General features: G+C 49.0%; 2 protein-coding genes across 5 annotated transcripts in view; one reads left to right on the top strand and one right to left on the bottom strand.

Annotated features, from left to right (window-relative positions):
* The window catches only part of COL4A2 (collagen type IV alpha 2 chain), a 177,364-nt gene extending 176,474 nt beyond the window's left edge, over window positions 1-890 (bottom strand). Inside the window, exons 1-3 of one of the 2 annotated variants that reach the window (XM_030856756.3) lie at window positions 680-890; window positions 281-368; window positions 120-174 (exon numbers count right to left, since the gene is read on the bottom strand). In XM_030856756.3, the coding sequence (XP_030712616.2) occupies window positions 120-174; window positions 281-324 (99 nt within the window). In that variant the 5' untranslated portion in view covers window positions 325-368; window positions 680-890. Of the gene's footprint in view, window positions 1-119; window positions 175-280; window positions 369-534; window positions 642-679 lie in introns of those variants that run through there. The other variant, XM_060287724.2, reaches the window with a different exon arrangement.
* The window catches only part of COL4A1 (collagen type IV alpha 1 chain), a 148,206-nt gene continuing 122,280 nt past the window's right edge, over window positions 861-26,786 (top strand). For 2 of the 3 annotated variants that reach the window (XM_060287797.2, XM_060287798.2), the window contains exon 1: window positions 861-1,253. In XM_060287797.2, coding sequence (XP_060143780.1) covers window positions 1,173-1,253 — 81 coding nt within the window. In that variant the 5' untranslated portion in view covers window positions 861-1,172. The remainder of the gene's footprint in view (window positions 1,254-26,786) is intronic. The other variant, XM_030856757.3, reaches the window with a different exon arrangement.

The raw sequence follows: 26,786 nt of genomic DNA, 5'->3' as shown, positions 1-26,786 counted from the left end.
CACACACACGGACACACGCTCAGGTGCGCACGCGCGAGTGGCCTTCTGGCAAGGCCACTCGGTGTCCCCACCGCTCTCTCCGGCACGCGAATCGGCCCGGAACGGGAGCCAGGACTTACCGCCAGGACGCCCTGGGCCAGGAGCCCCACTGTCACAGCTCCCAGCAGTAGCCACCTGGATGGGAGAGGGGGGAAGAGCGCCATGAGTGTTTGGCCCCGGCTTGGAAATTCCAAAAAGCACACGCGCGCGGGACCCAGGGGATAGGCAGCAAGTCGCTTACCGCCGCAGGGCAGGGCGCGACGCCGCGCGCTGGTCTCGGTCCATGCTCCCAGTTCGGCCCCTCGGGGCTCCGATCCGTCCCTCCTAGCCTGGAAGACGAGACAAAGCGGGCTTAGCCCGGCTGGGGAGGGAGCCTCGTCGCCGCCCGCCTCCGTCTGCGGGACAAGGGAAAGCGGGGCGCGTCCCCGCCTCTTGCCGGGGGTGACCGGGAGACGCCCCGCGACGAGGCAGGGGAGGGGGCAGCCGGCTGCCCACCTAGGCCCGGATGGGGCCGCTCAGCAGCCGCCGCTCCATCCTCTCCCACTTCCCACTCCGAGAGCCGGGCGCGCAGCCCGAGCTGCACGGGGCGCGCGAGTCTCTGCCCTCTGCCCGGGGCTCGGCGTCCCAGGGCCGCTCTTACCTCAGGCCCGGCTTCAGTGGCTGCCGCCCGCGCGTCTCCGCCCTCCAGAAGCGCCGCCTGCGGCACGAGCAGCGCAGCCGCCCTTTCGGCCTCCCCGGGCCGACTTCGGGCCTGCGCGTCCGCCGGGTCGGCTAGCGCGGGGCGCGGGGCGGGCAGCGGCGGCGGTGGGTGCAGAGCGCGGAGCCCTGCGTCCCGGCGCGCGGCGGCCACAATCCCCCGGCCGCGCGCTCCTGCCGCCTCTTACCCGCGCCGAAGGGTCCTCCCCCTTTGAGGCGCCGCCCGCCCCGCGCCGCTGAGGGGAGGGGCAGCGCCAACAAATTGGGGAGCTCGCCTGGTCGCGCTCAGGTCTCCGCCGCGAGCTGCCGCGCCCGGGACGGTGCGCCGCGCTCGAGTCCCGGCCCTGCGAGAGTGAGCCGCCCGCCGCCGCCCCCAAGAGCCCGGGCGTCGGCCTCCGCCGTCCGCCGCCGGTCCACGCCGCCCCGGGCGCGCCACCATGGGGCCCCGGCTCGGCGTCTGGCTCCTGCTGCCCGCCGCCCTCCTGCTCCACGAGGAGAGCAGCCGGGCCGCCGCGAAGGTGAGTCCCGGCCGGCTCGGCTCCCGGCGTCCCGCCCTGCGCCCCGTCGCCCCGCGCGGCCCCTTTGTCCCCAGCCGGAGCCGCCCTCCGGGCCCGGGGGTCGCGCACGGCACAACCGGGCGCACTCTCGCGGCCGGTCCCCGCCGGTGACCCCCTGGGGTGCGATCGCGCATCCATTAGGGAGCCTCCTTTGTTGTGGGCTGGGTAGGGGCGAGTCAGGGGACTCCTCGGGGCCGGGGGCGGGCGAGCAGAACTTGGTGCGCCCCGCGCGGGGTGAGGGTGGCCCGGGAGTCAGGCGGATTTGAACTCGCACCTCGGGGGCGCCTGGCCGTCGGGTGCCTTCACCTGCCCCGGGCGCCCGAGTGGGCCGGGGGCCGGAGGGCCGGACACGCGCGCCCCGTGCTGTTCGGAGCCCCACACATGTGCCCGGGAGTCGCTTTGGGCGTGTTTCTCTGGAGCTTTGGGGACTCTGGTGGTTGATGCTGAACAGTCCTGGGCCGTTTGCCTGGAAACAGCTGTATCTTTGCTTTCCCACGACTTTGCTGTCGCTGCAGCACGCTAAGGGACAGCAGAGGAGCTTTTCTGTCCTGCAGCTTTCAAACGTTTCCATACTCGACGCGATGACTTTGACTAATATAGTAAAAAAATTATAACCACATTATATTTGAGTGTGAAACCAAAATGAAACTCCATCTCATTGTTCTGTGCACAGATTGTTTTCCTAGTTTTCATTTCCTCCGGCTGTGCGCTTGCCCGGAAAGGATCTGGGAGTTCGGTTTGCACAAGTAAAGGCGTCCAGCTCTAGACGGTCCCTGATGTACTGGTGCTCTTTGCTTTTTTCCTTCCCCTCAGACGGAGTAGAAACCTCAGCGGTTTCCCAGTGCCACAGCCTTGTAGACAAAACCCTGGGAAGGTGTGCCTTCTCACACATTTTCATCCCCCCTCCCCAAATATTTAAAAATGATGTTACTACTTTCGGCATTTCCCATTTACTCTTGTTTCACATCCTGATTTTGCTTAGTTTGTTTGTTTGTTTTTTGTTCTTTTCTTCTCTTCAGGAAGAATGATGCTCACTGACTTCAGTTCATTGTATATAAATTGTTAACTCTTCCTTGCCAGAATAAGCTGGTGATATGCACACATGTCTTGCCATAGAGAGTCAGGCTCTTTGCTGGCAGCTGGGTCACTAGGTATGGAAAGGCCTGATGATGACACAAGCAGCTAGCTTCAGATTGTTCCTCCCAGCCCAGAGTCTAGCCAGGCACCCTAGTCGGTTATTTAAACACCCTGTGGTCACGATGACAAAATACTTCCAAAAGAGGCAGCTCTAGAGCACTTTATTTGGGTCTAGAACTACTGACCCAGAGATTTAACACTTCCAAGGAGAGACGGCAAGGAAATGAGAGAAGGGTCTCTGTTTGGAAATACGAAGCTCTGTTTGGACTTGGATTTTCTGATCGATGATATTAGCAAAGCAAAGCCAATTATGAGAGCTGGCTTTTCAAATAGCCAGGGCTTTGAAGAATGAGCCCCTCAGTGAGTGGGAAATCAAACTCGTTACTGTTGAGTTTGGGCTTATTTTACTTTCCTTGTACGTCCCTGTCCTGGCTCTGCTGTATCCTTCAAATCTCATGTCATGTTTTAAGAGATCTGGCACGTGGACACCCTCTGATCACCAGTTGACTTAACGGGTATTATCATTTTGCCATACTTTCCCTGGTTTATTCAGAGAGAGAAAATTTATTAATATGAACATGACTTATGGCTGTATAAGAAAATCCATTTAAAATAATATCTGGCTAATTTAAAAATTTGTCTCACTTTTCACACCATCAGTAACATTTTTTTTTTTTTTTTTTTTTTTTTTGCTTACCTCCTTCCAAAATCAGCTGTTAGGGATACGAAAAAGTTGAAATAATTTCCATATTGATCCAAGCAGAATATCATTTAAAAATGCATTTTGAATGGTAAGATGCTGCCAGTCAAATCCTAATTATGAAGCCAATAAAAATGATTCTTGGATTACGTGCTTTTGTGGAGTATCTGAATCTGTGTTACCTGCACTGGTACACCCAAAGGTCACCTACTAGGTGCCAGGTAGAGATTGTACTTACTATTATTATTATTCACAGGAAAGGCTGTTGGATTTTATATTTGATCATATCTGCTATGGCCATACTGTTCACTTACCGGTGGGTGGATTTTCTAAGCCAGTGATTTTTTTTTTCCTACCCCCCACTCCCGTCCCCAACTTTGCTTTCTTTGGCAAGGACGGAGGAATAGGGTGCAGACCCAAGACAAAAACGTGCCCATAGTGTTATGATCGAGGGTCCTCGGTTCCGACTCACGCAGTCATGAGCTGAATGAATTCTTCCTTCTGCAGCCTCCAAACTCCCCCCTCCAGCTGGTCTGTTTGATGCTCCTTCACAAATTATTTTTCAGGATCAGAAATGTGAACTTTCGCCAAAGTGTGGTGATGCCCGAGTAGGGTGTTGGCATCTCCAGACCATTAGTCACCATTCTGAGACTGAATGACCTGGAACTCAAACGGATACTTAATTCTGATCTGAATGTGGACCACATTCTGCTGGGAATGTAATTTCAGAGAGAAGGCTGATTTTTGACTTAGTACCAGTGGCAGCGACATGAGCTCAGTATTCAGGAGTGAGCTTGGTGAAGATATAACCTAAATCATCGTGTTCTTCATGCATGGAGCTGGGTGGGGATGAAGGGGAGAGCACCTCTGATACCACCCAGGACAAACAGTGTGCCTAGCCTGTGCGTGTGGGTGCACACTTAGAGAATTATTAGTGTGTGTGTTAATGGTGTAGTCACACACACACACACACACACACACACACACACACACACAACAAGTGTAGTTTAGAGACCGGAGGATCCTAAATGTTGTGTCTGCTCTGATTAAGCAGGTGATTTCAGAGGACTTGGTAACCCCCTGCCTCAGTTTCCCTGGCAGATCTGCTCCCCTACCCTCATCCATCCTTCCTGCTTTCATCCCACACATGGGCCTTGAGCACATCTTCAGGCCACACCCCCCGCCAGGCCGTGCATCAGTGAGTGGGGCCCACCCTCCTCCCCCAGGAAGGCTGTGGGCTCCTGAGAAGTACTGAGAAGGAAACAGGCAGATACAATTCAGGCTGGTAAACACTACAGTCAGGGTAAACCTAGGGCCATAGGAGCACCTAACCTAGCTTTGGGGAGCTCAGAGGAAGCTTCCAGGAGGATATCCCACCTCTGACTCTGAGGAAGGAATGGGAACCATAGACCTGGCGTCTTGTTTTCATATGAATTGTCATGTGCATCATACTCAGAAGGTTGGATAACTCTTCCTTTGCCCTTTCACACATCAGGCTGTCTTTGCATGTAAAGAAGACCTTAAGGTTCCCTCCTTCGAGGTAGCAAGATGCCATTGCTTGTATGACTAACAGCCGTGATATCTGAACTTTCCCCTGGGAGGGGTGGAGACCCAAGGAGGCCTAGGAGAACGGCGATAAGATGCCAGCTCAACCAAAGGCCCCCTCCGGAGGTGGCAGGTGGCTTGGGATGTCTGCAGAGTTACAGCACGGATGACTGATTGTAGGCGGGAGTGCCTCTCGGAGCTGACCGAGAACACCTCCCCTCACGGGGGCAAGGGCATGGGGGAATTCACAAAACCCTGCATTATCCATTAACAGGACTGTCTTCAGATTTCTTGGAACTGGGGAGGATGGCCATCACTGAACAAGTTCGGTTATCTAGTTTAGAATTGGTAGAGATTTTGCAGACTAACTGAACCCACAGGTGACCCGCTGAAACAAATCCTTTTAGAGATGGAGGGGGCGACAATCAGTGAATAATTTACAGCACCTGTCTTGATGAGGTATACGATGTTTGTTCTAGCAAGGGTTCCAGAAGCTGGACAAGCATTAGCCTCGTTAAAATGTCTCTCAGGCGGATTGGGTATTTTGAGTTCTTGAGCTCAAATAAGCAAAAGCAACAATAGAATGCCTAAAATAATATCATCAGAGCATTGTTCTTCTGTTATTAAACAACCACTAAGAAATGTCATCTATAGAACAATACAAAAGACATATTCCTCCCATTCTTGTGCGCACAATGAAAGAGATGTGAACCAGAAAATGGTTCAATCGTCAGTTTCTTTTGAGGAGTTTACCGCCTGAAGAATGACTCTTGGGGTTAGCATTTTATAGTCTGGCACACGGGGACCAGTTCCGTCCTGCATTTCCCTCCATTGTTTTCCTGGTCTTAGTCCTGTGACATCAGTCTTTCTTGGGGTCCTTTCTGTTTCCCTGCTTCTCTGTTCTTCCTCTTCCAGAGCCCTCAGGGTGGGTGGGCCCCGGGGCTGGGCTCCAGCAGGCTTCTCTTTTTCTCCACCTCCCCACTCCCATGATTTGTCAGCATTTCGTGAAGGGGACTCCAGACCTTTCTCTTGAACCCCAGTCTGGTCTCCTCACGTTCGCATGGAACATCTCGCCTCCGCTGTCCTGCTTTGATTGCAGACTTAGCAAATATGTCCAGAACCGAGCTTGCCACCTTTCACCAACCGACTCCCCTTCTTCCCAAGTGGCCCGTTTTGGTCGTTGATGCCCCAATATTACCTGACGCTCAACCCAGAGACCGTGGCTTCATGTGGAGGCCTCACCCTCCCCTCCTTTTTAACCTTCACGTCACCCAGGCACTCATTCCACCCTTCCTCCTTCTACCTGTCCCTCGGAGCCCCCTTGGCCGTCTCTTCCCGTGGCTGCGACACCATTCCAGGTCTACTTGCCCTGTGCCAGGATCGCCACAAATCCCTCCCGCTCCTGCCCCCGTTTCAGCCTTGTCTTCTCCCCAGCCCATTCCTCACGTTGTGCTGAGTCTGTCTTCAGCGATCCCGCTGTGACCACGTGATTCCTCTGCTCAGCATCTGACAGTGGCTACCTCCTGTCTGACCAAAAGTCTCCAGCTCTTTGGCTGGGTGGTTTTCATTTGTTCATTTTTAATAAAGACTTTATTGTTTAGGGCAGTTTCAGGGTCAAGGCGAAATTGAGAGGAAGGTACAGAGATTTTCCATCTACCCCCTGTGTCCCCACAAGAACGGCCTTGCCCACTATCAGCATCCCCCACCAGTTGGTGCGTTTGTCACAACTGATGAACCTACACCGACCCACTGTCCGTAGTTTACCTTAGGGTTCACTCTGAGGGTTGTATATCATTGCGTCTGGATAAATGTGTGATGACGTGTAGCCATCATTATAGTACCACACAGAGTATTTTCACTGCCCCAAAAGTCCTCTGTGGTCCTGCCTCTTCATCCCCATCTCTCCCCAGACCCTGGCATTACTGTCTCCATAGTTTTGCCTTTTCATGTAGCTGGAATCATACATTATGTAGATTTTTCCCATTGGCTTCTTTTTTTTTTTTTACATCTTTATTGGAGTATAATTGCTTTACAATGGTGTGTTAGTTTCTGCTTTATAACAAAGTGAATCAGTTATACATATACATATGTCCCCATGTCTCTTCCCTCTTGCGTCTCCTTCCCTCCCACCCTCTAGGTGATCACACACCACCGAGCTGATCTCCCTGTGCTATGCGGCCGCTTCCCACTAGCTATCTACCTTACGTTTGGTAGTGTATATATGTCCATGCCTCTCTCTCGCTTTGTCACAGCTCACCCTCCGCCCCCCATATCCATTGGCTTCTTTCACTTATTCATATGCATTTAAATTTCTTCCGTGTCTTTGCATGGCTTGATAGCCCATTTCTTTTTAGCACTGCATAATACTCCGTGGTCTGCGTGGACCACAGTCTATCCACTCATCTACTGAAACACACCTTGGTTGCTTCCAAGCTTTGGCTGATTTTGAATAAAGCTTCTATAAACATCTGTGTGCAGCTTTTTGTGTGGACCTAAGTTTTCAACTCCTTTGGGTAGATACCAAAGTGCACAACTGCTGTCGTATGGTAAGAGTATGTTTGGCTTTGTAAGAAACCAGCAAACTCTCTTCCAAAGTGGCTGAGCCGTTCTGCATTCCCGTCAGCGTGAATGAGAGTTCCTGTTGCTCCACATCCGTGTCAGCATTTGGTGTTGTCAGTGCCTTGGATTTCGGCCACTCTGATGGATGTGTAGTGCTATCTTCCTGTTGTTTTAGTTTGGCCTGGCTTTACATACCCTTCGCCACGTGGGTTCATGGACTTATCTGGTCTTCGTCTTCATACTCCCCAGCGTGCAGGGTGGGTAGTTGTCACGAAGGACTTACCTCTGTGTTCCGTGGAGCAGTGTCATCTCTTTGAGCCTCGGGTCCCTGATCCATCAAATGAGGACGACACAGCATCTGCAGACACCTTTAAGATGTTCAGAGAGGTTGTACGTGTGAAGCAAAAAACCCTGAGAAGACGATAGCTGTTATCACTGCTACGTGGCTGAGATCTCATTGTCTCGTGTATGTTGGTTCAACACCCTTGATGATTTTGAGGTGCTGGAGGACAGAGCTTCTTTGAAAAATGCCCCCACTGTCTGGGGGAGCACCTGATGCATGGAGGGAAGTCGTGAATTACTTGTAGTGGGTTCAGTGATCCTGCCTGACTTTCTCTCTGGACCCTGGGGAGGCCTGGCGGGAGCTGAGTACCTGCTCCCGGAAACTATGTTGCATTGCTGACCCCGTAGCAGTTTTAGGCAACACAAAGGAAAGTAATGCCAAACGAAGGTGTTTCCTCTTAATTTGGAATTTGGAGCAGATATTCCGCCATAGACTAAACACGACTTGGAAATATACACAAGGCTGAGCTCTTTGTGTAAATAGTTTATTCCGTGGCTTAGTAATATTCCTGCTTTGCTGGGTTTGGTTTGTAGTCTGCACACTAGAAGAACATTTAAAGTCATCGGAGTTTTAAAGCTTGCTTGATTTGTGGTCAAGTAAAAGACAAATGCCAAGCGTCCGAATCAGATATTAAGGCAATATGTTACATGCATATGTGTTGGTTCTCTCGCTGGTAGAGGAGAATGACCCAGCGTCCTCATCTTTTCCTGCTCATCAAGACTTTGTTAGGAGTTTTGGAATTAACTGTTGTTTATTACTGGATACAGGTCTTTGTGTGCTGTGTGCATTTCTTTCTAATTCAGATAACATCAAGAGATGCTGGCTGTGACCTGGGAGAGGCCAATGTGATGTCAGCTGCCCTGTTGCCATTTCACCAAATTTTCTGACAGTTGGAGACCCATGGTAGAGTCACTCACACAGAGTTGAGCTGATTCAATAAACCTTGTCCAACTCAACGGAATATGTAGAGACAATATTCCTGTATTTGACATTTAATTGAAATTGTTAAAAAATTTTATTGAGTTTTGCTTTAGAAAATCAGCATATTCCTTTAGAAAATAAGCATATTCCTTTATGAAGAACAAAACTCAGGGTTTTATAGTTGGAACTCAGTGTTTCCAACGCTGTTTGCACAAGCTTTTCCCAGCTGCCACTCACACACCTAGAGCTGAAGAAGGCTCAGAGGATCGAGGTGCATGGCAGCCTGTGTCTTCACTTCAGAGAGATAGACACTCCTAACAGCCCCCCCGTTAGCATATGGGGCATCTTTGAGGGTGCTAAGTCAGCATTGGTTTCCTGTTTCAGAATGTTACAGATGGGCCCAATGATAACTATTGTGGTGTTTTTCCTTCATTTCTGTTAAAGAAATAACATTTATGTATATTTTAATCAGTGGCAGATTTGACTGCTACATCTCTAACAATACTTTATTTTAAAAGAGGAAGCATATTATTTTTGTAATAAGAAAAAGCAATCAAAATTTATTCTAAAATCCAGTTATCCTTTTATGTGAGTAATGACTTTCTCTTGAGCATGAGAGTTTTAATTTCCATAATTTCCATATCGTCCAAGAGCATCAGCTTGAAAATGTCATTTTTAAATACAAGCAACTCCTTTTCCTCATTAGCTTTGATTTTCGAGTTGCGTTTTGGCATTTTTTAAAGAATAAAACTTTAATGTCACGGAGTTATTTATTTATTTATTTATTTATTTGGCTGTGTTTGGTCCTCGCTGATGCGCGCGGGCCTTCTCTAGTTGCGGCGAGCTGGGCTAATCTTCGTTGTGCTGCATGTGCTTCTCATCGCGGTGGCTTCTCTTATCACGGAGCATGGGCTCTAGGCGCGTGGGCTTCAGTAGTTGCGGCACGCAGGCTCAGTAGTTGTGGCGCACGGGCCTAGCCGCTCCATGGCATGTGGGATCTTCCCAGACCAGGGCTCGAACCCATGTCCGCCGCATTGGCAGGCGGATTCCCAACCACTGCACCACCAGGGAAGCCCGTCACGGAGTTATTACAGAGTTGCATGAGACTTATTCGCTAGGTCCAGACTGTTCTTGCATTAAAGCTTGAGTTAAGGTGATATTATTGTCATTATTACCTATAATGTGCAAAGTTTTATTAGGGAAAAAGGCTGCATAATTATAGTTTGGTCCATTTTTTTGGCAGTGTCCATTTGGAAAATACTTGATCTAACTATGTGTCTTAAATAGAAGCCATTGTATATTGTGGGAGAATTCAGCCTAACTCCAAGAACTCTAAAATGAACCAGGCAAAAGAAATGCCTGTTTCTCTACGAAGTTTGCATTAAACTCCTGGAAAGACAATTGCAGTGTTTCAAGTACATCCAGACAGGAACATAGCCCAGCGACACGCTCTGCCCTCATGGGGATCCAGAGAGGAACATAGCCCAGCGACACGCTCTGCCCGCGTGGGGTGGCAGACACTTCATGGGAGCACATGGGCGCTGCTTTGAGTCCCAGCTCCGCCTCTTACAGCTGTGTGGACGTGTGCAACTTACTTCTCTCTCTGTCCACCTTTTGTCATCTGTAAAATGGGGACAGCAGTAGTGCCTCGATTCCAGGACAGGCATGAGGATTAAACGGGCTAATGTTCGTAAAGCGTTTATACCGTGCTGGCTGAATGCTCGTTAAATGAGCAAATTCTGAGGAATAAATAGCAAAGTAATTATATCATCAGGGCATCTTGAGGCTGGAGAAACACAGAAGGCCACCAGAGCAGTGGGTCTGGAACTGGAGCTCACAGCAGAATCCCCTGGAACGCTGGGTGGGACACAGACGCCCGGCCCCCCTCCCGGCTTCTCTGATGAGGGGTGCGGGTGCACCTGAGAATCGCATTTCCAACAGGCGATGCTGGTGGTGGAGGTCCGGGGACCACAGATCTCGTGCATTCTCTTCACTTACAGGGGCAGCCGCTTGATAGATGTGAGCTACAGACATGCTGCTCTGGGAGAGTGGTCTGCACTCAAGCAGAAGCTGAGCCTTTGTATTTAAAATGGCTCTCCTGAGTCTGATGTTCGCTTTTTCTTGTTGGCTGTTGTTACTGCAGCACTTCCAGCCCTGTGGTGCTATCTGGGGGGTTAGGAGTGGGAAGGTCCTGATGCAGGCATGTGGGGCGCCAGGATGCTGGAGGAGAGGGCGTGGCCGATCGAAATGGGGACAGCTGGAGCCCGGAGAAGACCCTTGTCCTCTGTGGTCCTCCCGTCCCCATCAAGACATGGGACATGGGTGTTCTCAGGATGATCCACTGTATGTCAGAGTTTTTCCATCTTTAAGGCTCTCCATCCTCACCGTGGCCTCTGCTGAGGGTGGGCTCGGTGTCTGTGTAGAGGCTGGTCGAGCCAGAACCCACTCAGGTTTGTGAACAGGACCCCCAGGGTGTGCCTTCACCTTCTTGCAGTGCCCACCCTCGCCCACCTCCTCTGAGCCTTGGCCTCCTGGGCCCCTGAATGAAGGATTCCTATTTTGTGTCTTCTTATGGCCACGTCCATTTCCTGGAGATTATAGACCACTTGGGGTTAGCGGTTTAAGATGACTCGTGATTTTTGGTCAGGAAATGGCCTGTAAAATTAAGATGAACTTGCCAAAGCAGGAAGATGGGTTAGTGATGGGAAAAAATACTGCAATATGGGTAGTGCAGCCCCTGGGACCGTGTATTTCAGATACGTACGCAGACCTGGTCCAGAATCAGCCCCAGTCGCTGATAGGCTGGGGGTGACGCACTCTTTACCACATGGGGTGAGCAGCAATCTTCTCGATTCATCCCTCATTCACACCTTATCTTTAACAAACATTTGTGCATGTAAACATTATGCTAACAACAGATGCTTCTTATCAGTTTGTTAAAGTAACTCTGAACAAATAGCTATTGGACATCTTAGTAATAATTAAAATTTGTTTTCCTAAATACCAGAAAATAATAAAAATTGTACTTCCTGATTCTGGAATTCAGGCTTTTAAAACTTTTTTTTTCTTTTAAAGTATACATTATATATTTATTAAAGGCAGAAGAAATGTCTCTTCCACTTAAATCCACATCATCTATCATTTTGAAAACTTCAGGTAGCGATTTCGTATAGGAAGTGGCAGTGTTACCACTGTTTCAGTCCTTGTGAGATATTCTGACCGTTGGTAATTTATAGCCACTTGGAAGAGTACTGTCGTCCATCGATTTCTTCCTCTTAGTGACTAATGTGGAAAGAGCATAATTTCATATGACTGGAATCACCCTGGAGACCTTTCTCCCTGACCTTGGTAAAATGGGAAAAGCATCTCTTCCTTAGCACAGGAAATGGAGGGTTCCCAGGGCTCTCTTTCCTCAACTTTTCAGATGCATGTGGTTTCTTGCAGTGTGATCATTGATTCCGGTAATTTTCCACCAAGGCACCCACTTAATGGGTCTGACTCAAGGCCACAAGCTCACCTTTTAGTGATCGATTTATCACTTCTAATCAGTCCCTCCTGAGTCTGCCGGTTCTGGATGTCAGCGAGCGGTTTGGGTATGAGCGCAGATGTGAGGACAGCTTCCAGGGGAGGCTCGGTCCAGGGCTGGAAAGCACATGTGGCATTGAGTTTGATTCTCTGCTGGAGGGGCTGCGTCTCTGTCTGCCTTGGACTGACGTTTTCCGTGATAGAAAATGTCTAAGGGGCACCAGAGATGGGGCTGCCAGCCATATAAACATTTGCCGTGAGATCCATTTCGAATTCACCTTAGGTGGAGGTCAGAAAGCCACAGAGTGGGACAGGGCAAGAGGAAAATCCCAACATGTGACAGATTGAGGCTGTTTATCCATCAGGAAGCCTAAGAATGGTATCGCCCCTTACATCTTGATTAAAAGAGTCTTTTTGCAGAGGTCTCTACATGTCTTAAAGAAATGAGTCTTATTTGTACATTTTTACAAATGATCATTTATAGGATGTAGGGCTTTTGTATATTAAGTGCCTTCAGTTAACAGCCACATGCAAATATACATCCATGTATCTATATATAAATATACACATATATTAGCTATATGCATACCATACCTAGAGTGTGTATATCAGTGTAATGACAGGTATTCATCCCTTCATTGGCACATTCACTCATGTAATTAATATTTATTGTACACCCAGGTTGTGGAACAAAACAGACAAGTATTGCTGCCCTCAAAGGTTGTGTATGGAATTAATACAAATAATTTTGGCCTTAGATCATGCTGAACTCGAAATTGTTTTAAAAGATGTCCCTCTTGGCAGTTTTAGGAATGGCTCAGCCTCAGAAATTCAACTTGGTTAAAAGAGTTATAAATATAAGGAAGAGAACTGAATTTTCTTGTAGGAACTATTACTTACTTTGTGTCTCTATAGTAAATTCATGAGGCTAGCAGACATTCAGGGTTGTTCCGTTTATTTAGAAATTAGGAATTTTGAAATATCTCTCGGGTGGGAAATGAATTAGCTGGGTTCTCCTCTCTGCCCTGGGAATTATGCAAGGCTGACCATGGGAAAACAACTTGGATTTAGGGTAGACAAAGGCATCAGATGTGGAAATACCAGATGTAACGATGGAGACTTCAAAAAGCAAATGTGTTTCTACAGTGTTCTTGACTTCCAGGCATTTTGATGAGAATGGCATGTGTCACAACGGTGATGATGCAAGACCATTGTCCTTTGCCTTACAGTTGCATTGCTGTGTGGCCAAGTCAGCAAGACCCTGGCTGAAGAGGCTTGAGGCAAGCAGTCAGAAAGGGGGGTGCTTTGAGCAGGGCCTCACCCCGAGGGCCTCCAGGCCCTAAGGGGACGGTAGTCACGCCACCCCACTGTGTATGGCCACCCCGGTGGGACAGACTGTGTAATAGCACCGACAAAGGCAGAGTGGGTGTCCTTTGGCTCAGCGCCTGCTCGAATCTGGAGGACTTCTGGTCACAGTTAGCCCTTGAGCCCTCTTCTCTCAGTCATGCTGTTGGGCATAATTCCAGTCTTGTTGCAGGGACCGAGGTTTTCCAGGTTTCCTGGGCAAAACCTATCTAATTTGTGAGTTAGGGACAAATGAATCAGAAACATGGAGACTGTTTCTGGGAAAATATTGAGTGGCTTTAAAAAGAAAACGTAGGTCAAAGTTCTGGGTAAAATGTGTTGGCCAGCTGTCCTAGGCGATTGGCAGGACATGTCCCATATTATCTTGCAACCGTGAAAAGCTATTAATGTGGGGGAAAAATGTGTAAAAATCTCTGATGAAACGTCTGATGTTACAGAGCCTTTTTGGTAGGAAATAATGATAGAAATGATCCAGACTACGCTTAATTCTTTAATTGGCCATGCTCTTCATAAATAAAGTGTCAGCCAGCAAAGAGGAGGTAAGGTCCGCCGAGGTTTCCCGTAGGACCAAGCATCATGTTAACATACGGCCGGCCAGATCGGAGCCGTATCTGCCATATTGGAGCAGAATCACTGATGACCTCAAGTCAGGATGACAGATGGTGGACAGTAGTAACTACTAGAAACAACTCCAGACTTTAAAGCAGCTTGTTCTAGTCCTGGATGGTATGCAGCTGTGTAATTTGAGAGAACGCAGTATTATTAACTTGAAAGCTGTTCGTGGCAAAGCAAAACTATTAGGTTGATGTTCTCATTATCAACAGCTCAGCAGGTAGATGCGCCAGCCACAACCTTGTATGTTGCTTTATCCATTTTGCCCAGAGTCAGAGCCATGACACATGAGAGCCATCAGCTTGCAGCCCGAGGATGTACAAAACGGATGTTTCCTTTTTTTTTTTTTAATCTATTTTTTCTTTTATTTATTTATTTTTGGCTGTGTTGGGTCTTCGTTGCTGCGCGCGGGCTTTCCCTAGTTGCGGCAAGCGGGGGCTACTCTTCGTTGCAGTGTGTCGGCTTCTCATTGCAGTGGCTTCTCTTGTTGCGGATCACGGGCTCTAGGCGCGTGGGCTTCAGTAGTTGCGGCACGTGGGCTCAGTAGTTGTGGCTCACGGGCTCTAGAGCGCAGGCTCAGTAGTTGTGGCGCGTGGGCTTAGTTGCTCTGCGGCATGTGGGATCTTCCTGGACCAGGGCTCGAACTCGTGTCCCCTGCATGCAGATGTTTCTTTACATGCACAGTTTTATACTCTTCTGGTCTTATTTCTTTAGAGTTTGGGCCTTGGCTAGCTTTCACAAGTGGGCCAGCCCCCGCTGTGGGCCTGGGTGGCGAGTGTGACAGAAAAGGCAGGACTTGGGCTCTGCGCCCATCTTGTTGGCCCTGGTGTGTCCTATGATGGAGATAACCTCAGTGGAGTCCAGCATTTATCAGCAGTGGAAGGAGAGTGACCACAGATACTTGGAGGAGGAGAAGCTCTGGGGAAGGGGTCGAGGTGGGAAGAACTGAGATTTTTTCATAGCAATAATTCAATAACTTCTTCTCCCACAATCGCAGAGTCTACCCGTGAGTAGGAGGTGTGTCATCTTTAGCTACTAAGTGAGGTCACCCAGTGGTTATCTCACATGCCGGGAACATCGATGCACAGTTGTGTTTCTCCTGACCCTCTCCGTGGGGAGACTGTCTCCGATGGCCCGCTGGTCCTGCCCACCCACCTTCCAGAATCACCTCTGAGTACCTGTCTCCCACACCTGGGGCCACGCAGGTGGTACCCGCCGTGTCAGGCCCTGCGTAAGGAAACTGCATGGAGGGGTTTGCAATGCCCATCCCCAGATTAGACTAGATTCAAGAAACTATAGTCCAGTAATCATTTTGTGATATATCCTAGTATCAAGTCAGCACACTGTATACTTTAAACTACAATGCTGTCTGCCAACTATATCTCAAGAAAGGTGGAAAAAATATAATCGAACTTAAAAAAATAAATTCAGCTTACAAGTTAAAAAAAAGAAACTGTTGTCTACTCCAGGCCACAGAATGGCCTCTGTACTGGGTGAAGGAGGGGAATGACTCTTGAAATCACGTGCATATTAAATGAGCCTGCGCAGTGCATTTTAAAAATTGAAGTAGAGCTAATTTACAATGTTGTGTTAGTTCCTGATGTAGGGCAAGGTGATGCAGCTATCTATCTATCATCTCTCTATCTATCTATGTATGTATGTATTCTTTTTCAGATTCTCTTCCGTTATAGGTTATTACAAGATATTGAATATAGTTACCTGTGTTATACAGTAGAACCTTGTTGTTTATTTTATGTAAAGTAGTGTTTATCTGTTAACCCCAAGCTCCTAATTTATCCCTTTGCCCTTCGGTAGCCGTAGGTTTGTTTTCTATGTCTGTGCACAGGGCATTTTTAAGGAGGCAATGCCTGAAGCATATTTCAGACTATCACAGAGATATATGCCACAGACTATTGCTCTAGAGGGATTTGCTAGTGGATTTTTATAGTAAGACCTGTTGAAAAAGATCGATCAAAGAAAAAGGCCTTGAACCTGGCAGTGGATAAGAATAGCACTGAGTTTGGCAATGTCTCCAAAGATGTGGCTCTTAGCAGTAGGCAGGATGCAGACACTTCTAAGGGTGATGGGAAGGTTGATGCAGGAGGACCACTTTAGTGAACATTCATCTTACTGTCTAGATGGGATGCTTGGCATTTATCTCTCATTTCCTGGACCCACTAGCTGCCTTCGCGTGTGTGCAGATCCCACCTTCTCAGCTGCATTTCAGTTTCTCTGTGCTTCTCAGCATCCAGGACAGTGGCAGCAACATCACGTGGATCAGGTGCCCAGCCAGTGTCGGCTGATTGGCTAGTTGATTGCCACGGCCATGCTGGAGCCGTTGAAATTTGGAGATGAATCTAGAATTTGTTCATCTTCAGAGGCTGGGGTAACTGCAAGAGCCCAGTTCAGAGCTCTGCAAGTGGAGACAAGAGCGAGAGACCTTTCCGAGCAAACACGGCGGCGTGCACGCTCGTGAGGTGTGCGGAGGACCTAGTGACCCAGGAAGTGCTGCACGCTTAACTGAAAGTCCTCCTAACTCCCGGCACCTGCCTGGGGCATGCGGGATACAGAGACCCACAAGGTGTAGCTTTTCCCATCAGCCACGTGGGGCAGAGAATCGGGTGTGCAGGGGGCCACCGAGCCGTGCCTGTGACCTCAGCGTCATCATTAATGATTACCTCATCGTAATCATTCACTCCCGGCAGCGTCCTGATCTGGAAGATAGGTTGTGTGGGCAGCTGGGTTCTGAGGAGATTATACGGTTAAAGCTTTCCACCTAATCTTGAGGAACAAAGCAAATTCTTCAGTGCTGAGAGATGCTGAAGGATTTAAGAGATAAAATCAAAAATTTGGAAGAATTGGATGTAAAATGTGGAGATAGTCGAAGAGACAAGCAGATTTTAACTGCTGGACCTAATAAGCATCAGTGAGGCTTTTCCTAGGAGAAAAAGCATGAAGGCAGGGTTCAGAGACATAATTTCTTTTATTTGGAGTATAGTTGATTTACAATGTTGTGTTAGTTTCTGGTGTACTGCACAGTGATTCAGTTATATATATAGACATATATGTACATATATTCTTTTTCATGTTCTTTTCCATTATGGTTTATTACAGGATATTGAATATAGTTCCCTGTGCTCTACAGTAGGCCCTTGTCGTTTACCTGTTATATATGTAGTAGTTTGTATCCGCTAATCCCAGACTCTTCATTTATCCCTCCCTCCCCCTTTCCCCTTTGGTAATCGTAGGTTTGTTTTCTATGTCTGTGAGTCTGTTTCTGTTTCACAAATAGGTTCATTCGTGTTCCGTGTTAGATTCCACATGTAAGTGATACCATACAGTATTTGCTATTCGATATCAGGAGGGGGATGCCACCAGGATTCTTGGACAGGCGGGGGTGGCCATTGTCCTTGGAGCCATTTGCTTCTCTGTGTACGAGCTCCAGGTGGACTGATTCACCCACTTCGGTGCTTGTCCAAGAGCCCAGAGACCTGAACCTGGGGAAGCCTGATTACCATGAGTTCCCGCCACTGCACGGTGACCCCTTCCGTTGTCCACTGACCAGCCCTGATAGAGATCAGAAAAGTGTCCAAGGTCACGGGAAGGTGATGTAAAAAAAAGGGGGTGGGGCTTCCCCGGTGGCGCAGTGGTTGAGAATCTGCCTGCTAATGCAGGGGACACGGGTTCGAGCCCTGATCTGGGAAGGTCCCACATGCCGCGGAGCAACTGGGCCCGTGTGCCACACTACTGAGCCTGCACGTCTGGAGCCTGTGCTCCACAACAAGAGAGGCCGCGACAGTGAGAGGCCCGCGCACCGCGATGAAGAGTGGCCCCCGCTCGCCACAACTAGAGAAAGCCCTCGCACAGAAACGAAGATCCAACACAGCCAAAAATAAATAAATAAATAAATAAATAAAATTAAAAGAAATGTGGGGTGCAGGGGGGACTGGGTGCCACCCATCAGGGTGCTAGGGTTCTGAGGTGTGGATGGGGCTTGAGTGGGATGGAGGTGATTCCGGGAGAGGACGCCAGAGAGAGGGAACCACACGCAGGGCAGCAGCCGCAGGCGCTCTCAGGAAGTGACCACGCGGGGGGTCAGGGTGTGCAGTTTGAGGGTAAAGCCGGAGTCCAGGGAGCAGAAGGACCCAGGCGGCCTGGGGAGCCTGTGAAGAATGTTATGGGCTGTGTTGCCTTTTAAGGAAAACTCCAGTATAATATAAACATCTCGTGGGTCATTAGATGTTCTGATTAAGAGGTTAAAGCAGAAAAGTAATTATGTCTTGGACATAAAAGTTAAACAGTGCAGTGACATTTTCATGTTAAAACTTTGGCTGCACGGATCGGGTTCCCTCTGGGGAGCCTGGACACAGTTGGTCAGTCCCTGTGTCTGAGCTTGTGATGTGCCCGCCTGTGCACGTGTGGGGAGGAATATCCACACGCACTGCATCGCGGAGGATAAAATTGGCAGAACCAGTTGTTGGAAGATTCGGAAGGAAGAGGTGGTCTATGGTGAGTCCACCCCGCGAGGGGCAGGCAGCGTGTGACGTTCTGTGCATCTCCTGCTGCTTTGCTTCTTAAATTATCCACCTAGAAGGAGCTGTGATGTTAGTATTGAGCCCCTGATGGGTGGCTGTGTGTATTCTCCATGCAATTCTGCATTTAGATCCATCGTTATTTTCCTTCAAATACATCAAATGAGCTCACGTTTTTGCGATGTTTTATTTTTGTGCAAAGAAAACACACACACTCCACAATAAAAATTGACACAGTGAAGTGGGAACGGTTCTGTCTGTCACACTCTGTACCTTGTGGTTAGGTCATCTTTAAACAGATTTTGGTTGCAAGAGATAACAATCTGCAAATCTCTTAAACCGGGCATTCTTTCCTAAGGGCTAACAGGTCTGTCTGTTAGGCACAACTTCCTATGTCACCAGCATCGTCAAACGTGGGGTGCAGGTGTAGCGATCCAGGGCTACAAGCGGGCTTCCTTGAGTCCTTAGCAGCTCTTCTGAGTCTGGAAATAGTTAGCACCCCTGGATCGCAGGTGCAGTGCCCGAAAGGAAGCTTTTCTCTGGGCGCAGCTGCGTGGAGCTTTTCTGCACTTCCTCCCTGTGAGCAGCTCGTAAGCGCCCCCCCACACCCCGCCGCCCCATAGGGGGTGCGTTTGATTTCCAAGGTCGCGTCCTTGAACTCGAGCCAGGCGCTCCGTGCGAGGGCACCTTCGTGCCAGCCCCCAAGGACATCCTGACTTCATTCTGGACACAGTGGCAGCGTCAGGTTTCCACCCAAGTGGCAGGTCACGGTGGCCAGCCACCTGGCCTCCGGAGAAAAGTTCCACGAGTGCAGTACGAACCCAGATGTAAACTCCATTTGTTCTGTGTTCCATGGGAACAAGAGAGCCTCCGCTCCAGGGTGCTTTCTCGTTTGGAGAGGACGCGGGGACCTCCAGGCAGGTAAGGTGTTAATAGGACTGGCTCCTGTGTAGACACAGGGCTGGAGGTTATGCAGATCTGCAGCTGCACCTCGGTTTGGACTAGATCTCCAACGTGCCGGCCTTGCCTCTGGGAGGGGCCCCCGTGTTGTCTGGCTTGCGGCTGAGACGTCCCCGAGCCTGGAGGAATTCCGTTACTGTTGTCGAAAAGGACACCTCTGCACCATTGCCCCTTCCTCGGCCTTGAAAGCACACGTTTACATCCGGTGTGGGGTGGAGGGGCAGACAGCCTGTTCGCCTCTTCCTAGGTGGGTGGCCTTTGGGGTGAGGGAAGATGGAAGATCAACAGCCCTTCAGCACGCCTTTCCCCACCCTCAGCCTGGAGTTTTCCAAATGCCACTCCTGAATTTTCTGGAGTTTTGAGTTGTTTCCAGACTTGTTTCGAAGGAGAGCTTTGAACTAATGTAAAATATAAAGTGGGGTTCTTCCCAGAAACAAAGCCTGTGGGACTCGGTCACGATGGGGTGCACTCAGGGTCCACCGTGGGCACCTGGAAAGAGGGAACATTTGAGAGGTTACTGTTGGGCTGGCCCCAGGCCAGGCCAGACTCCAGCTGTCCCAACTCGGTACCTAGTTTTCTGTGCCTGTGTGTCTGTCCCCTGCAACACAGAGGGGCCGCAGGTCCCGAGAGCTGAGGCTGTGGCCACTTAATGTTCGGGGTCTGGGAGCAGAGTGTCAGCCAGCTTCAGGGCCCTAGTGGGGGTCACCAGGCTGCCGACCTGGCCCTCAGGGTACTGGGATGAGCCTGTCCTGGACATCTGCCGTGTATCCCAGGCAGCTGGCTACGACCCCTTGTCTGTGTTACTGTGACACCCTGTTTCTCTGGGGACTGTTTCCGCCTCCAGCCTCACTCAGGATGGATGTCCTGGGATGACCCCTTGATGTCGCTCCCGTTCCCTGCCGCTTCGCCCCAAACTCCCTGTGTCTCACCACCGTCACCCCCAGGGCAGGCCCCTTGCTGTCTGGGCCCGATGGCTGGTTCCAGCACTTCAGGTGCCATCATTTCTTCTTTACCCTCCGAGATCCCCTAGTCTGCCTTATGGCCCCTCCCCGCACCTGTCAGTTGTAAACACCTCCTGTGAATAAAGTAGACAGTGATCTGCCCCAGTCTCTCCTGCAGCATTAGGTCCCCTTACCCTGCGTGTGCAGACACTGCCTCGGAGTCACCTCCACCCTTGCTTTGTTAACCTTCCTGCCCCCCGAGCATCTCTCGTTCAGTCATTCCTGTATCCGGGCCCTTCCCTCCTTCCATGGCCTCTCCAGACTCACTCTCACACACGCTGGGGATCAGTGTTGGCACCTTTGCCGTCTGTGCAGTTAGAGGCTGGGGTCCCATTCACACACAGAGCACCTAGCACCACACCTGGATAGAGGAGGCGACCAACGAATGGTAGCTTCAATCAACTGCTCTTTTAGTAGCAGCTGTAGCAGCGAGAGGATTAGCAGGTGTATTGGTAGATGTATTAGTAGTCGTAATAGTGGTAGTAGTCTCAGCAGATGTAGCGGTAGCAGCAGCAGTAGTAGCAGATATGCTATTATTATTAGAGGTAGCATTAGTAGTATTAGCAGACGTGGTAGTAGCAGCAGCAGTAGTATCTGTAGATGTACTGTTAGCAGCAGCAGGTGTGCCAGGACACACTCACAAGGCAAACACATGCACACGGTGCTGTTTAAGACTTTAAGTCAGTTCATGTCTTTTTGCCTGGAGGTGAGTGACGCCTCAGGACCCTGGAGGGCACCTGGAACTGATCAGGATGACCTTTGGTGTTTGAAATGTGGAGGGGGTAGGGAGGCTGGAGGTGGATAATGCTCTTGTCTTCAAAAGCGAGTACAGGACGGAACTGCAGAAATCACACACCAGGGAACTTCACGTGGGTGCTCACGTCCCCAGAGGGAGTTTTCAGCAGGAAGCTCGTGAGAGCTGCTCATGGCGCCCAGAAGCCAGCACAGACGCACCTGCGTCTGCCTACCCAGGGGTCCTGCTTTGGCAGGTGCACCACGCGTGACCCGTGAGGTCAGGTGCGCACCCTGGGGCGGTCTGCACTGCTAGGAGAAGCACAGCCCTCCTAGGTGATCTTGGGCAAGGCCTCGGAATTCTTCCCAATTCAAAGCCCCCAGCAGCTGCCTTTGACTGGCAGGAATTGACATTTGAGATGAAACCTACTTGCTTATCTAGTGGATCTGCATTGGAAAAGAGCACAGGGCATGTGGACTTGGACTGGGATGGGGGGAAGATGGCGTTTAGGAGGCTCGGGTGCACAGCTTAGGATGCGCGGCGTGAGTTGGAGAGCGGTAATACTCGAAGAGGAAAGAAGCATCGGCGGGACTCATTTGTAGCCTGTGAGGCAGATGGAGGGAATGGAGGGATTTTTACCAGCGCATGATGGGAAATGACACCACTGGTGGATTGGTAAACTGCCGTGACACAAGACAATAAGAAGAGTCCCTTATTTTACAGAAGATTTTTGGCTGAAGGTAACTAAATGTTCCAGACAGTAGAGGTTTGTATGTTGCACTTCACTCTCTGCTGAGAACACTGTGAGTTGGGTTTACCCAAATCTTGATTTCCTAGTCTTCTTTACTAACGTACAGATCTCTGATGAAATTGAGTTTCCGTATGAACCCACGCGTTGGAAATAGAGGCCTCCTACTTTTTTTTTGAAACCTCACTCTCAGTGTCACAGCAGATAAGCGCTGCCGCTTCTGCTTCATCGCATTTCTGAGTAATCTGCTTGTTTTCAGTCTACTGCTGATCTGCTGTTTCCTTTGGTCGTTCTCAAGGGGCTAAAGGATTAACTAATGTTAGTAGAACATTTTGAAACAGTGTCGTAAACGGAGCTTCAAGGAGCACAGAGTACTTTTTGGAAAGTTGAAAAATGCGCCACGTTCCTGTTTCTCACGTCTTGTTTGGAAAGATAGTAATTCCAGCTGTAGGAGACAGGGTGACCCTTCCTAGAGCCTTGTCATCACATGACAGTATTGCCTTTCACAGCTGTTATCCCAGGAGAAGGACTCCAGGGAGAGTATCTTACATGTTTGGTGGCCACACAGACCACTTGATGCTGTCAGAGGCATTGGCGAGGTCCCTGGCTGAAGGATATTCTATTTACTGGAAAAGTTCAATGCTGGAGAGTGGCTTTTACATCCAAGTGGTTAAAAAAAATGGGACGCTTAGCTAGGGAGGGAGAGAAAGCCCTTCTTTTTTACTGATCCAAAAGAACTGGGTCATTCCTAAAGCAAACAATGTTTAATATAGCGATCTAAATAGATAATTATATTGGGCAGAGAGAGAATAGAAGAGAGCAAAAACCTTCAGCTGGACATTTCGGCCATATTTTATAGAGTATATCTATTAAAGAAAAGAATATGAAGAAAACTATATCTTAAAAAGGAAGGGAATTCACCTATAGGTTTATGTTTAAGTATTATCGACATGATTCCAAGTTCTCAGGATAGGACAGGGATGAGACAGGCGCATTAGGCTAACTGGAAAGTGTTTTTTTTTTTTTTTTTTTTTTTGCGGTACGCGGGCCTCTCACTGTTGTGGCCTCTCGCATTGCGGAGCACAGGCTCCAGACGCGCAGGCTCAGTGGCCATGGCTCACGGGCCCAGCCGCTCTGCGGCATGTGGGATCTTCCTGGACCGCGGCACGAACCCGTGTCCCCTGCATCGGCAGGCGGGCTCTCAACCACTGCGCCACCAGAGAAGCCCTGGAAAGTGCATTTTGAGAGGTAACTTTTTTTTTTAAAGTCAACACCCCAAATTTAGTTCTGCAGATGTAGGGGTGGGATGGGTCTCTGTCTACAGAGGTGTGATATGTCAAGACCATGCCATGGGACATAATAAGCCAAAGCAAACTCATTATTTGTGAGCAAGAAATTGAAGATTCTTGGCTTTACTGTATAATTCATTTTTAGAATATTTTCCCTCGTAACACAAGCATGTAATTGTCTTCCTTTTCAATAGCATAATGGTGACTTTGTGACGCATTCATGAGAATTATGAAGTTTGGAATGTGACTTTTATTTTAAGATTTTGAGGGAACTCCTAAAGGCATTTCACTTTTGACCTTTACGTGAAATTTGTGGTTGACCATTGCTGGGTAAGGGGCACCAAGTGTGCATTTTTGTTGTGTCTGAAGGTTTGGCTGTATCGCACAGCAAGGCATGGAATGAACGTGTAGCAAGTTTGCCGGCTGTTTGTTTGTTGAACATATTCACATGTTCAGTTCTTTTAAAATCGAGCTTTAAAAAACAGAGTTATTTATACCCGGGAAAGTTTATCATTTAGTAATGGATTCATAAATAAAAATGAGCTCCAAATTACAAGGGAAAATTGCCAATAGGAACAGAAAATAATACAGAAGAGAAAGACAGGGAAGGGATAGCAGAAAGGGAGATCCAAAGACAATTATGTAACGTGCAGAAACTAGAATTGGCAGACGCTACAGCAGGAGCATGATGGAAGTTCTTTGGGGGAACCTGGCAGCTGGGGGCAGGACTCGGGCAAAGACAGTGGGCCCAGCCGGCAAGGGTGGTATAGCCTTCTCAGTGACAGCCCAGGCGAGATATGCAAACGGGAGATCGGTTGAACAATAATGCGAAGAGAGTTAGTGGCTGAGAACGAAAGAGTAGTCTGAAATGGCACTGGCTAGAAAGTTGAACGACAATAGCAAAATTACATGTATGAAGTCTTGGGGGGACACTCCCCGAAGGAATCACGCTGAACGCTCTAAGGTGGCTGGTGCCGGGGGCTAGGAAGTACCTGCAAGACGAGGCCCATGTAGTAAGAGATTGGCGTGTTTTGGTTTCCTTCTGTGACCTGTAGGTGTGTATGTGGCCCTTGGAGCCCCCAAGAGAATCAGTTGAATGTGTCCTGCATAAATTCAAGAGATGAGGAACTGAGTTACATGGTTTGCACACTCAAGGAACTGATGATCTATCTGGAAATGTGAGTTGTTTCAATGATGTCAAAACATCTCAACATGAGGATGGTAGGAGTTCAGTGAATGAGCCCATTTTGGGGGGCGGAGCAGAAGGCATCCCGGCGAAGGGTGAGAAGTGTGGGGTTGAAGTCTAGAGGTGGAGTGTACAGTGTGGGAGTGAACTCAGGAAAGCCTCACCTTCTGTGGTGAAAGGTGATTGAAAAAGGAAAAATATATCAAATATACAGGGAGACATAGTTTCGTAAGGAAAGGGGGCTTCCTTGTATCTGAGAAAGTGCTGGTTAGGAAAATGGCAAGAAACGCAAATGAAGTGAAACATTTCAAAACATGAAAGCAGTAGGAAGATTGACAGTGCCTGTTGCCCCATTTGAAATACTCTGTATAGAGGACTGGAGCATCGCAGGTAACGTGCGTGGTTCACTGCACATGACTCGGAAAAAGTATGGAAGGAGGAAAAGCCACATGTTGATCATGCCGCTGGCAGAAGCCAGTGTGCTAGTTGGTCCAAAATGGTGCAGAAAAGGGGACTTCCCTGGCGGTCCAGGGGTTAAGACTTCGCTTTCCAATGCAGAGGTGTGGGTTCGATCCCTGGTTGGGGAGCTAAGATCCAACATTCCTTGCAGCCAAAAAACCAAAACATAAAACAGAAGCAATATTGTAACAAATTCAATAAAGACTTTAAAAAATGGTCCACATCAAAAAAAAAATCTTAAAAAAAAAACGCAACAAAATGTTGCAAAAGGAAGAAGAAATCAGACACAAGAGTAACGAGTACAGATAATATGCTAGCAGAAAGGAGATTTTTTTTTTTTTTTTTTTTTTTTGCGGTACGTGGGCCTCTCACTGTTGTGGCCTCTCCCGTTGCGGAGCACAGGCTCCGGACGCGCAGGCTCAGCGGCCATGGCTCACGGGCCCAGCCGCTCCGCGGCATGTGGGATCTTTCCGGACCGGGGCACGAACCCGTGTCCCCTGCATCAGCAGGCAGACTCTCAACCACTGCGCCACCAGGGAAGGCCCGAGAAAGGAGATTTTTAAAGGACTAGGTTGGATGGGAGTAAAAGGAAAAGGAAGCAAGTGGAAAGGGAGGAGAATGAAATAACATCTGCACAAGAGGAAAATAAAGAAAATGGAATTTGGAACCCCAAGTAACCATCTGAGAGGTAGAAAGTGTAACTTGTATCTTTGGAGAAAGAAAATTTTCTTTTCTTGGTACAAAAAGGGTTGGCTGCTTGACCTTTGTATTAGTTTGGGCAGCTGTATCAAGAGACAACAGACCATGTGACTTATAAACAGAATTTATTTCTCGTAGTCCCAGAAGCTGGCAAGTCCACAATCCAAGTACCTGCAGATTCCATGTCTGTTGAAGGCTGGCTTCCTGGTCCATAGACAGCCGTCTTCTGGCTGTGTCCTCACATGGCAGAAGGGGTGAGGGAGCTCTCTGGTGTCCCTTTCATAAGGGCACTAGTCCCATTCATGGGGGCTCCACCCTCATGACCTAATCAGCTCCCAAGTACCCCCCTCCCCAGTACCATGGCATGGGGGGTTAGGATGCCAACATATGAATTTGGAGGAGCATGGACATAAACATTGTCTACAGCAATTTTATAAAATAATTTATGGTTTTATTCTTAAAAACAAATTTTATTGCAATCGTATCATTATTGAAGCCAGATAACAAGGTACTTGTGAGAATGTAATTACAAAAAGTCATAGAGGAACACGTGGGTTCAAATCCTGTTGCTTAGAAAAGAAGAGCTGAAGGCTATTGGATGGTAGTCATGCGTGGTGGGGTTTGGGAGGGAGGGATCTGGTTTTCCGAGCAGTCCTGGATTAAAGGAAACCCTTTTATAGGACAAGACATAATTTGGGGTTGAAAAAAGAAAAAAAAAAAAGCAGGATGCCTCAGAGCTTCTGGAACATATAACACACAGCAAACGTGTAGCCAACATTCCCAAATGGACCTGCAGGTTGAGAAAGGGATAGTGTCAAGGGTGGTGGTTGGAAAAAGAATTTCCGTCAGCTGCAACCCTATCTGATGCCCTGACAACCTTCCTCCCACTTAAAATCCAAAGAATACATAGGAAATAAGAGAGGAAATGACCACGAAGAAATCAGTTATGATACCAACTTGTTGAACATTTACTATGTGCAGAAGATGGATATCCTTTAGGAGGAAAACCTTTTTAAGAAGACTTCGGGGGCTTCCCTGGTGGCGCAGTGGTTGAGAATCCGCCTGCCGATGCAGGGGACACGGGTTCGTGCCCCGGTCCGGGAAGATCCCACATGCCGCGGAGCGGCTGGGCCCGTGAGCCACGGCCGCTGAGCCTGCGCGTCCGGAGCCTGTGCTCCGC

The sequence above is a fragment of the Globicephala melas genome, chromosome 18, assembly GCF_963455315.2.
Source record: "Globicephala melas chromosome 18, mGloMel1.2, whole genome shotgun sequence".
In the NCBI taxonomy this organism is placed as follows: Eukaryota; Metazoa; Chordata; class Mammalia; order Artiodactyla; family Delphinidae; genus Globicephala; species Globicephala melas.
This window is presented reverse-complemented; position numbering and strand designations above follow the sequence as displayed.